Source organism: Alternaria viburni, assembly GCF_023758015.1.
Source record: "Alternaria viburni strain BMP 2772 chromosome Unknown scaffold_12, whole genome shotgun sequence".
Taxonomy (NCBI): Eukaryota; Fungi; Ascomycota; class Dothideomycetes; order Pleosporales; family Pleosporaceae; genus Alternaria; species Alternaria viburni.
Window position 1 is genome coordinate 939,888 of NW_026055781.1, and position 12,779 is coordinate 952,666.

The 12,779-nt window shown below is 43.0% G+C and overlaps 2 protein-coding genes across 2 annotated transcripts; one reads left to right on the plus strand and one right to left on the minus strand.

The window, feature by feature from the left end:
• Positions 1 to 175: 175 nt before the first annotated feature.
• J4E79_006348 (uncharacterized protein) lies at positions 176 to 3,238 on the plus strand (the record flags this gene model as incomplete). Its single annotated transcript, XM_049355219.1, has 1 exon — positions 176 to 3,238. The coding sequence occupies one exon, from the start codon at positions 176 to 178 to the stop codon at positions 3,236 to 3,238; it is 3,063 nt and encodes a 1,020-aa protein (XP_049210615.1).
• Positions 3,239 to 10,351: 7,113 nt separating this feature from the next.
• J4E79_006349 (uncharacterized protein) lies at positions 10,352 to 12,294 on the minus strand (the record flags this gene model as incomplete). The annotated part of the gene is made up of 4 exons (XM_049355220.1): positions 10,352 to 10,378; positions 10,428 to 10,874; positions 10,931 to 11,728; positions 11,779 to 12,294. 4 exons carry the CDS (start codon positions 12,292 to 12,294, stop codon positions 10,352 to 10,354), a joined length of 1,788 nt encoding a protein of 595 aa, XP_049210616.1.
• Between the last annotated feature and the right edge of the window lie 485 nt (positions 12,295 to 12,779).

Sequence of the window (12,779 nt, forward strand, 5' to 3'; positions counted from 1 at the left end):
CAGGCAGCGGTAGCACCGCCACGCGCTAGCGCAGTGGCGGCATTTCCCCGGACCAGCCGCCAGCCCAAACGCTTCACGCACCGCCCTCCGCTGGCTCGCCGCCCGCTGTGCCTTCACGCCTCGCACCGCCTAAAACCCGTCTTCTCCTCGACTCGTCAACCAACATGCCTCGGCCATGGACGACCTGACCATCCTCGCCCACGCCCAGCGGTTGCGCCGCCCCCGCTACTCGGCGCGCCCCTTCGCCCTCACCATCCTCGCCATATCCCTCATTTCGCTGCTGGCATGGGCCCGGTCGCAAGCCCCAGCCGGGCGTGCTCTGCACACGAGGGGGGCCGTCTCGACCAAGGACGCCGAGTGCCGCCTCGTCCACCATGCGCTGGACCAATGCGACTTTGTGCGCGCAAACTGCCCCGATGAGGAGGCTGGCGTCATGTCCTACCTCGCCCTCTACTACTGCCGCCTCCCGCACGCGAAGCCCGTCGCTTTTGTCCTGCTGACGCTCTGGCTCGCCCTCCTCTTCAGCACCATTGGCATTGCCGCAAGCGACTTCTTCTGCATCAACCTCAACACCATAGCGCGCATGCTGGGCATGAGCGAGAGCCTGGCCGGCGTGACCCTGCTCGCCTTTGGCAACGGCAGCCCCGATGTCTTCTCCACCTTTGCCGCCTTCCGCACCCACGCTGCCAGTCTGGCTGTCGGCGAGCTTATCGGTGCTGCCTGCTTCATCACCGCTGTCGTCTCGGGCTCCATGGCCCTGATCCGCCCCTTTCAGGTTGCGCGCAAAAGCTTTGTCCGTGACGTCGGCTTCTTTCTTGTTGCTGCTGCCTTTAGCATGGGCTTCATTGTCGACGGCAAACTCCACCTGTGGGAGTCCGTTAGCATGGTGGCCTTCTACATCTTCTACGTCGCCTTTGTTGTGGCCTGGCACTGGTGGCTCAACCTACGGAAAGCCCGACGCGCGCGAGCAGCCGCTGTTAGGAGCCACTACGTAACACCCGGCGGTGAAGAGGAGGAGTTTCCAGAGTACCACGACGACGAAATCAGCGCTGCTTCTGCGACCCCTGCGTACGGCGCCTCCGCTGACGACTTTTCCATGCTCGAACGCGCAGGAGGCGACAATACGATACATGACGATGACAACGAGGAGGAACGTGAGCGCTGGATGGGCGAGTTGACCAACAATATGCGCGTCAACCGCCCAAGCGTGTCGCGGCGCAACACCCATACCCCGATCCGACCCAGTTTAGTAGGAGCTTTGGAGTTCCGAGCCGTACTTTCCTCACTGCAAAAGTCGCGCAACATCCAGTCTATGCCAATCAGCCTGCGACGGTATTCCGACGACCCTACCTACACTACTGCCCAGCAGCAATCCTACATCGGACAGACTACAGGTCCAGCGACTCGGCCTCCATTTGACCTGCCTTCTTCTGCCTCCAACATCTCCACCTCACCCCACCTGAGCCGACCGAATCTCGAGATCCAGCAGAGTCTAGGCAACCGAGCGCGAGCTGTCTCCACCAATGACATTGACAATGTCCAACTACAGCCAAGCACCCTGCAAGGACAATGCGTGCCTGACATAACATTTGCGTCTGCCACTCCCAGCGAGCGCAACGGATTGTTGGAAGCGCCGCCCTCACCAACTATCTCGTTATCTTCGCCAGTCTCCCGCTCTTCTAGAGCCCCGAGTCCTACGGCACCGAGAGATAGGCTGCTTTCACCCAACAATTTGGCGCCTCCAGGTGCCGAGGATGGAGCGCCCCTTCGTGTAGTCCTGCCTTCGCCGAATCTACGATCAAGCCCGGCATCAAACTCCGGCCATAGCCGCGAACAGCCTAGTCTGAAGCTGGCCGTACCAGATGCGACTTCCCCACCCATACCATTCCCGCCTTACACCGATTACCCTTGGTCAGCACAGTCCACTTCCAGACCTCAGAGTCTACGTCCGCCTTCGCCAAGTGTATCACTCGAATCTACCTACTTCCCACGAGATTCCTTTGGGCAGCTCGAACCAACAAAAGTTCCCACGTGGTGGCCCTCGGCACTCCTACCGACCCCGCATAGTCTGGTTGCTACCCTCTTTCCCACTTTGACCAACTGGCGTGACAAGAACGTTTTCGATAAGCTTTTGGGGCTAGTCGCAAGTCTGCCTGTATTCCTGCTTACTATAACGCTTCCGGTGGTCGAGCCGCAAAAAGACGAGAATGACGGAGGCCATGCCCAGCTTTCCCTGGATCTCGGTATGCCACACGCAGCTACACCAGGTGATGCAAGCATGAGATCGCAAACTCCCAGTGTATCCCTTGTCTTGCCACGAGACGACCCCACCAGTTCGGGCCTGTCGAACTCGAAATCGTCTACGAGCCTTCCTCGACAGCTGGACGGTGGATCCTTCAGCACCACCACCAGCCAACCACCGCAAGTGTACATAACAAGCTCCGACAACGTAGCGCAATCGCCCGAGCAGCTCCCGGCAACCGCAACATCCATCGGGCCAGCGCAATGGAACCGCTGGCTGGTGATCGTCCAGATCTTTACGGCGCCCTTTTTCTTGGTACTAGTCGTCTGGGTAAATGTCGAACCCGACAACCCAGTTGTGTTGCTTCGCCACTCGCTTTACAGCATGCTTGTCTCACTCTGCCTTCTTGTCTTCCTCCTCTTGACCACTGCCTCGAATCAAGCACCCAATTGGCGGCCCGCGTTGTGCTTTCTTGGATTTGCCGTTGCCATTGCATGGATTAGCACTATTGCCAATGAAGTTGTCGGTGTTTTGCGTACCTTGGGCGTTATTCTCAACATGTCCGACGCGATTCTCGGCTTGACCATCTTCGCAGTTGGCAATTCGCTTGGTGATCTTGTCGCCGACATCACCGTTGCGCGGCTCGGGTTTCCTATCATGGCACTTTCAGCCTGCTTCGGTGGCCCAATGCTTAATATCCTGCTCGGCGTAGGCCTCAGTGGATGTTACATGATCATCACCAAGGGTGAGCACCGCCATGAGAAGCACCCAGACCAGTCGGTTCATTTCAGACCTTACCACATTGCCGTGAGTACCACCTTGGTCATTTCCGGAGGCACTCTGCTCGTGACGCTAGCTGGACTTCTCCTTGCAGTGCCTTTGCGCAAGTGGCGAATGGACAAGGGAATTGGGTGGAGTCTAGTCGCGTTGTGGTTGGTTAGCACCACTCTTAATGTAGCTGTAGAAGTTCTAGGTTATAGCAGCAATGTTAGCTAAACATTGTTTTTTCTTATATACAATCCACAGCAGCTATACACTATATCGACTGTGATTTCTTGGGTAGAAAGACTTGTTGGAGGATGGACGCAGGCGTCTAGTCCAAGTTCCGCCAAGCTTACATGTGTCTATCATGATTATGCACTTCTAGCCTGCCTTGTTCGGATCGATACCTGTGTTCGGGCTCGCCAACACTTGTTCCAGGTTCGTCAGAAATGACGTCGTGGCTGCATACTCTTGCCATCTCATTTTCCCCACCATGAAAACTGATACATACATGTCCACTTTGCCTGCATTCACATTCGGAATCTTGTTACCTGCACACGCAATCGTCGTTTCGCCCATCGCGTACGTTCAATATGGGCTGTCGTCAGTCATCGCTTCGCGTATCCAGCGACGAAAACAATGGTAACCGTAACAATACCAACTGTACAGGTTGCGAGGATTGTAGGTTTGAAACCATGTCTCGAGAAGAACAACACTGACTTTTCCCCCTCACATTCAGGCCAGAACTGCACGGATTGCAAAGGTCAGGCTACTTTTGCATTCGTACACTCGCCACTCTTGGAAGTTTTGACAGACTTCGAGCATTTGCTAACCAGAATATAGACTGCACGGGGTGTCGAAATTGCACCGACTGCAATGATAGTAGCAGCTGCCACAACTGTACCGGATGTGATAATTGTGAAGACTGTAGCAATTGTGTAGATTGCAACGACTGCACAAAGTAAGTGGCGCATTCTGCGTATGAAGCAATGCGATAGACGGAAAGACTGACGGCGATAGTTGCTCCAACTGTACCGATTGCACGGGTCTCAGGGACGCGCAGAATGAAACAGGCGTACACAAGTAATTTGGAAGTGATGATGAACTTTGTAAGCGGTCGTCTGGGGCCAGTAGTCTTGTACATGTCTTGCGAGTGATGGCAATAAACCTCATCTTTACAGTGTCCCAAGACCAACACTTGGACTAAACCGGCATGCACTTTATTCAACCCACGTCTATTGCTTCCGCGACTCCTTGCATATGGCAAAAGATTGGGACTCAACTTCAATCCAGAATAAGTTTGAGTGTATAATTTGGAGCGCTGCTACTTCCAATTTCACGACTAGCATTGTGAGAAGGCTAGCGTTTTTAACAAACTACAATACTTTTTAGTATAATATAGTGTATATTATACGTTAGCCTATATATATAAAAGTAACTACTAGCCTATATTATAACTATATAAAGTAATAGTAAAAAAGTTATAGTATAGCTAAGTATAGTATATAGCCTAGAGCTATTAAACTTTAGCTAAAAATAAGCTAGGTAGACTAAAGATTATATATAAAGCTAAAAAAAGTTTATATAAATAATTATCTAGTATTATAGTTATTACTACTATTATTTATAGCTAATATAAAAGGTAAAAAAAAAATATTTTAAGTCTATTTTAAATATAAAAAAAAACCTATAGCGCTCTAATTTAATTTTTATTAAAGCTATTTAACGCTAAGTAAGTCTAATTTAAAATAGCTTTATACTTATAAAATTAAATTAATAGAGATAGTAAAGTCTCTATTTATAGTAATAAGTGTAACTACTACGCTATAAAGAGTTTATAGAATAATAAAGTATAGCTTAAATCTTTAATATATATTTTAAAGTAGTAATAGCGTATATATTCTAAGATTATAAAGCTATTATAAGACTAATATCTAGCTTACTATAGTATTATAAGTTAATTATAGTAAAATTTTATTAATTACTATAGTAATATATTATAACTTTAAGAGCTTTAAGAGCTTAGAACTTTTACTACCTCTATAAGTTTAAAGATAGTGCTATTATTTAAAGTTCTTACTCTTTCTAGCTATATATTAATAAAGTTAATAAAGTTATTAGTCTAGAGAAGTATATAGAGATTATAAAATATTTAAGATAAGTAGCTAAAAAGTAGCTAAGTTTAAATAATAGTATAAAAAGTAGTAATAATAGCTATATCTTATTAGTATTCTTTATATAATACTATATTATAATATAATATAATAAAGAGATTTACTAGCGCTACTTTCTCTACTTTCTTAACTTCTATAGCCTATATAGTATACTACGCTACTACTACTTACTATTTTCTTATACTACTAGAATTACTAGCTTTATTACTTTAAGTAATACTAATACTTTTAAGTATTTTTTTATAAGTCTCTAAAGCTTTAAAAGTAAAAAAAAAGGCTAGAGATAGTAATAACTTTATTATAAACTTTAGTTATATTTACTATAATAATAAGTATCTTAAGCTATATAGACTTAGCTACACTATATTATATAAGAGCTAGCTTACTAGTAATTATAAAGCTTTCTTAATTTAGTAATATAGTATTAGAATTAGCTATAATAGCCTAAGTAGAAAAGAAAAGTTATTTTAGTTATATAAGCGCTACTATCTTAGCTTTTCTAATAACGCTCTTAAAGTAGTTAATAGCTATAACTATATTAAGAAGTATATAGTAAATAAGCACTATATTAATATTAATATAGGTCTATTACTAAAAACTAATAAGCTAGTATATAGCTCTCTATTTACTACTATAAAGGTTACTAGTTTAAATAGATTAGTATTATATATACTATAAAAAAAAAAGAAGCTATAAGCTATACTTATTAACTAGGTAATACTATAGAATATTAGCTTTAATATAGTAACTTTAATAAAGCTATAAAAGCTACTTATCTAAAATTATACTAGTCTTTTTAAAGCGCTACTAATAGTAGCGCTAATAATTAGTAGCTATATATAATTAACTTATATATATTAGATAAGTAAGATTAAAGCGCTATTATAGAAGGTAAGTAGCTAGCTTAGTATAAGTATTAATATATAAACGTTAAGTAATTATTTAAGTTTTCTTAGAGTAGTAGTATATTTCTTAAATAAGATTCTTAGTATCTATAACTTATTATAATAACTAGCTAACTATTTAGACTCTTAGTATAAGTAGTATAATATCTTAATTATATTTTATAACCTTTATAGTAATTACACTAGCGCTATATAAGCTACTATTATACTTAGTATTCTTAATAAGTTTTAAGTTATACTATAATTATAGGCCTTTATTAGTAATAACGCCTCTAATAATAATAGTAAGCTTATTAAAAATCTTAACTAGTACTCTAATATCTACTTCTTCTTAAGTAATTATATACGCTACACTAGCTATATTATAAATTTTATTATTAAGGTAATACTATATAGTAAAGATATTAGCTAGTTTAAGAATAACTTTATAAAGATATTTATAATATAATAATATAAGCTCTTTTAATTATAAAATATTATTAGTAAGCTTTATAACTTTATAAACATAGTTTATATATTTTATAAGTATTATAAGCTTTTTTTATTAGTATAAAAGAAATTAATTAATAATAATAATACTCTATATACTTATAATACGCTCTAGCTATACTAGAATAGAGATATCTACTAGTACTTAGTATATTATATACTTCTCTACTACTTAAAGCTTTAGAATAGTATATAGCGCTTTATAATAAAGTTATAAAGCGTATTATAATAGCTTAATAATACTTATAACCTACTTACTAATATACTTACTAATAAGAAGTAAAAGACTATATAGTAGCTTATTAACTTTTTATAGCTACTTATTAAGATAATAAAGCGCCTTAAAAGTAGTAATAGTGTCTCTAGATTTAAATTACTATAGTAAACTTTAATAAACTTATAGACTTTATAGTATTACTATATAATAAAGACTACCTACTTTAATTACTTTAATAATAGTAGTAGTATATACTTTACTACTACTATTATATATAGTAAGTAGAAGCTTAACTTCTACTTTAATAAGCTTATTATTAACTTAGATATTAGCTATTATTATATTATAATAGCTCTTTACCTTACTTTATATTTTACTTAGTTTTAAACTTACTAAAAGCTATATTCTAACTAGATAAAAGCTATAGAAAACTTTATTAAAAAAATCTATAGTAAGTATTTAGTAGTAAAGCTAAAATATAAAGAGCTAAAGCTAGAGCTACTACTATACTATAAAATACTTAATAGTAATAATAATAACTTATATAGTTAGATAATAGTAGTAGATATATACTACTTTACTAGTAATAAAACGCGTAAGCGCTAGAAGTATAGTACTTAGCTTAAGAAGTACTTTAATAATCTTTATAATAATATACTTATATAAATAAATATATAATATAAGCTTTTTTATAACTTATAGCGCTAGTAGCTTTAAGTTAGCTATAATAAGTACTTAATTATATTTTAGATAGCTACTAATATTCTCTCTATTTCTACTACTAGCTATAAGTATAAGTACTACTTTTTAACTACTAAATAAATAATTACTAATAATTATAACTATTTTAGAGTATTTATAATAAAGGCTCTATAACTTTAAAAAAACTAGCTATATAATAATATTATTAAGAGTAAGCTTTTATAGCTAGATTACTATATTAAAAGCTTAAAAGTAGATAGTAATAGTAATAGTAAAGCTCTAAGTAGTAGTAGTAATAGTAAAAATTATAGTAATAACTTAAGTTAAAATTACTATTTCTAGAGCTTCTATAGTATTAACTATAGCTTTAATTTACTACTTTATAGTAATAGGTTACCTAAATAAGTATAAGTATAATATATAAGTAGTTTAGGCAACTATACTATAGTCTTTAGCTATATTATATTTACTACTATATATATAATACTAATAATTAAGCTATATATACTATATAATAGCTTTAAAAGTACTATACTATAGTTTATTAAAAACGCTAGAGAAGGCTCTAAAGTGTTTGCTAGCGTTGCGCATGCACTAATGCATCACACTGTTCTGTAACAGCAACACATCACCAACAGTATTAAATTGCCTCGCCGAAGTTCTCTTGTTCAAGCTTGCAGTACTACTACCTACAAGACCGTCGAAAAAAATGAAGTCATTCAAGGACTTGATCTCAAAACGAGGCCAGAAAAAGACGGCAAGTCTACCAGGTGATGATCTTGTGCCGCATCTTGTGCGAAAATACGGCCACGGTCGGAAGGGTAATCAAGCCTCAAAGCCGCTGCCATACAAGATACTGATCGAGAAATTTGACCGTTCAGATGTGCCGAATATTGTGCTTTGGCCGCCGACACCTCCGCCAAATGGGATGAAAATAGAAGATCTTCTGTTCGAACGGTCAGGGTCTTTCTTTGTCCTGCGCGAGAAAACAGAAAAGATAGAAGCTCGAAGTACACGCGCAGTCATTGGGCGCCTCCAGGTACCTGCCCGGCACAAGACAGAAACCTGCAACTACAAAGACGTGCGGGCATCTAGACAAGACGAGAACGCTCTGGACGAAATAGGAACCCAGAACGCACATTTAGATGATATGTGTCGAGCCGATTGCTGTGCCTTCGTGGCAGGATTAGATAAGATTCTCTAGGATGTAGTGCAGAACGCTTAGCTTGTTACATGTCATTTTTACCTGATACGGAACTGCATACCACTAAAAAAGTCCGACATAGTTCGAAACAAGGACTGTCCCCTTCGACTTCACAGTCTTTGCGTAGTTTAAACGCATGTAGCAGTGACTGCCCTCCACCGTCTACGTATGTACTGTTTATTCTTGATTGTCTGCGCTTGCCGGACAAGAACTACCTTCCCAGTGGCTTGATGAAACCAGAAGGGCTAATTGACCCCAGCCGTAGAAAAATTGTCAAACTAGACGCAGCACAGAGCTACGCATCGTATAGAACAAGAAGAGATGTACAATGTGGGTATCCTATGAAAGAGGGAGGAAGCTATGTATATATACTATTGGGGCGACGCTATTGAGTGAATCAAATGACAGGGTCTTAACCAACACATTGCGAACACAGTGACGCGTAGAGAGCTGAGTCCATGTGCTCTACAGCGAAACTAATGCCTACGGAAATAACGAAGCAAGCTCTGATAACCCTACATAAGTCTGTCTAGGCGTTTTGAATCTTTGTATGTTTCAAAATCTTCGCGGTAGTGCGCCTTAATAAGCTTGTGTCCTTTCGGTAGATACAGCTCTATCCCGCTCGCCGCACTAGTTGTTGTTAGTACGACGTAACAAAGCTCTCTAACATGCAACTGTAAAGCTTCCTTTAATAATGGCAATGCTAGATGGCATCGTAAGCGTCTTGGGTAAATGCTCATTATACCTCTTGAAGATGATAATAGAGTACTGTCGAAAAGCACGACTTAATAAGAGAACCTGTGAAGAGACTCTACATAACCTTGAAAAAAAAAGAACAACTGTAGTATGTGTGGAGTAGAAAACAAGCACACTTCGAAGAGTCACGGCGCCGGAATAGCATGGAGTAGTAGGAGCTAGGGCGATGCAATGTCTTTGATGATATACACCTGCTAACATGTGCGAAGACGTAGTTATAGCTGCGGTATCTATCTGACGTCATTGCATGTATGAAGATCAGAAGTCTCCGCCAAGGTCAAACGCCCAGAAGTCAGGAAATGACCAGCCGCTCATATCTGACTGTATGTCCTGTAGTGAATCGAATGGTCCATACGTTTCTTTCGTACTATTACTTGTGTTGGCTTCTACGCAAACCCCATCTGGTGACGTGGTAGGTGCACTCTCAGCGGTCATTGACGTCGAGACGATCTCTTCCCTAGTACTCATGGTACTGCGAAGGGAAGACGCCAAGCGACTCAGGGGATCTTGTTGTAGAGCTAGTACTCTGAAAGCCAACGAGGTAAACCAGTCGAGCGTTTTGTGACATCTTGAAAGTACGTCATCGTGGATGTTGTTGATGTAGGCTATGGATGTAGCAGGTGATGGAGGAGGTAGCATGCCTACTGCAGCAGACATGCTGTGCATACGAGAACCAAAATCAGCGAATTCTTGCTGTGAATTGTTGACACATAACTTACAGCCAGCATTCCATGTATCCTGTACCAAGCCGGAAGACCTTCATCTCAAATATCTGTCTCGTTCGCTCTAGGATGTCCATCGAAGATATACATAGTGTTCTTGCAAGGAACGACTCCTGCGGTAGTGCCGTGAGATACAGGTCTAGACATGTATCGGAGGCTGCCAAGCGCCGTGGCCTACTCAGGTCTGCAAAATGAGTGTGATGGTCTGCACTGTGATTCGTAGAATCAGTTGCAGGGGTACGGGACGATTTTACTTTTCGAAGAGTGCAGTTGTGGTAGACAATCTGCGAAAGTGTCAGACCAGCTCTGATGACGTCGTTGCGGAAGTTGTTCAGCGCTAGAACGCCTCTTGATAGCAGGCGATCGTGCGTGGTGACCAAAGAGCTGCACGTTTCTACACAAGTTGTGAACGAGTACAAGTAGCGATTGTCTGTGCAGGCTAGTCTGGCGTAGGCCTTGTGCACCAATAAGAGATACTGTCGCAACTGCAACTGGAGGAGTGCGGAAGGTACGAGTGCGCGATCATCGTTCCAGACGGGTAGTGCGGCCAATGCAGAGCGGATCCGTGCATCGTAGTGCAGCACGTCGTCGTAATCGAGAGCACTGGAAGGGGTGTTTAACACTTGCGTCAAATGGATACGGAGTGCAAGTGACTTTGTAGTTGCGATGAGGTACGAAGCTGATGTGAAGTTCTCGTCGGACTGCACGGTGTCAGTCTCACAGGGAACGCTTTCTTCCGAGGTTCGTTTCTACATACCGCCGGCATGTGCTGCATATCTGGCGAAAAGGATTCATCGCCAAGATTATCAGGGATAGGCGAGTCCCAGTATAGTCCGGAGAGCGAAGATTGAATGCCACTCTCAACGGACGACTGGAGCTCCAGCTCCATGACGGTAATCCACAGACGCTTCCTCATTTGCTCATCGAAAGCTGTCATCGTACCATGTCCGAGCAGAGAGGGATCACGATGTAGACCAGATGCAAGGGAGAGTCGCAGTAGGTCACCCGATGCGACCCAGTCTTGCTTCAGGCGCACGCAATTGACACGCTTCGCGAGTAACGACAGGCACTGTAGCTGGAACAAAGCTAAAGTAACCCGCTTGCGCGGCTGATCAGCGATCCAGCTGTCGCATAAATTAATAAGCTCGTGAGCCGCTTGCCTGTCGGCAGTCGTGTCACCAACAAACACATCATCTTTCGGGTTAAGGCACTTCGTGGCTGCGACGAGCAAGACGAGCAAGACGGCGAAGCTCACCGGTCCCTTTCCGTCCTGATCTGATTCCCAGTAACTTCGATAATCCTCCCAGAACGACGGCCCGTGCAGGATTCTATAACTTGTTTCCCACGTTTGGAAGTAGAGAGCCGCCTGCGTATCAACTATGCTCTTTTCCGGAAGGATAGCGAGTATTTCAGAGTCGATGTCAGAGCATCTAGTGGCCTGCCTCTTCGCAGACTTCTTCCTCTGATCGCGAAAGGCTTTGAAGTCGGTTTTGACACGCATGATGGAGTGATCGACGGTCAAAGCCTCTCGCGTAAAAGCTTGTAGCTCGTGATACTTAGTGGTGGTCAGTTTCTATCACGTTGACGTCAGGCTTGGGACTGTACCGTGGAGATCATGCTCATGATACTCGTTGCGCCGTTGAACTGGGATCTGAAACCCTTTCCTCTGAACATGATTTCCTCTGTGATCTTGGGTTCATGGGGCACAAACTCCCCATATTGCGGGGGATTACCACCGCCATTTCGATTGATGAGTTTCTGTTCCAGAATGGCAATTCGTCTCTCTTGTGTTTTGAGTTTTCGTTGTAATGCATTCGATGCGTCCGAGGAGGGCTCGCTCTCGACTGGCAGCTCTGTAAGCGCAAGAGACGCAGCGCCCCTGTCACGGTGGGACTCTTGAAGTAGCCGGGGGTCATATGTACACTCGTGACCTCTGTCGTTTTTCTGACATCGGCCACATACTGGAAAGACGCGATCACACTTCATCTTGCGGTTGCGACAAGCGTAGCACGACAACACTTTGCGCTTCTTGCTCGTGCGTCGCTGCGACAAGCCATCGTGACCTTCTGGGGATTCCTCGCGAGACCTGTCGCTAATCCACTCGGCGCCGGGAGCGGACATGGCATATGACGGATGGCAACTAGGGACTGCGATGCGCGTTGACAATGGCGAAACAGCTGGAGGTCGGACAAGGCGGAGATCAGGTGGAGATGAGGCAATGGGTTGGAGCGCACAGACTCGGATATAAGACGGAGATGCAACAGACCCAGTTAACCATTGCGTCCCCAGGTACGCTCAGGCCGCCATACCTCCAGCTAGGTAGCATTCACCCATCCTGTCGATAGTGTAGCCTCACCAGTGCTGACGATTAATAAATGGAATCGCCGGCATTTCGACGCACTCATCGGGCCCTCTTTGTGCCAATGCGGGGAATGCTGGTCATGTCTCATTTCCAGTCTCGTGGTATCAACAGTATCGTCAATCTACCCCTCTCCGGTACTTGTTTTTCATATAATTGATGATCAGCTTGGCTTGCCTTCATATCTTCTTCGGCAGTTGAACTCTCCGCTGTGCAGTGAAAGCATGACCCATCGAAGACCTAAGAT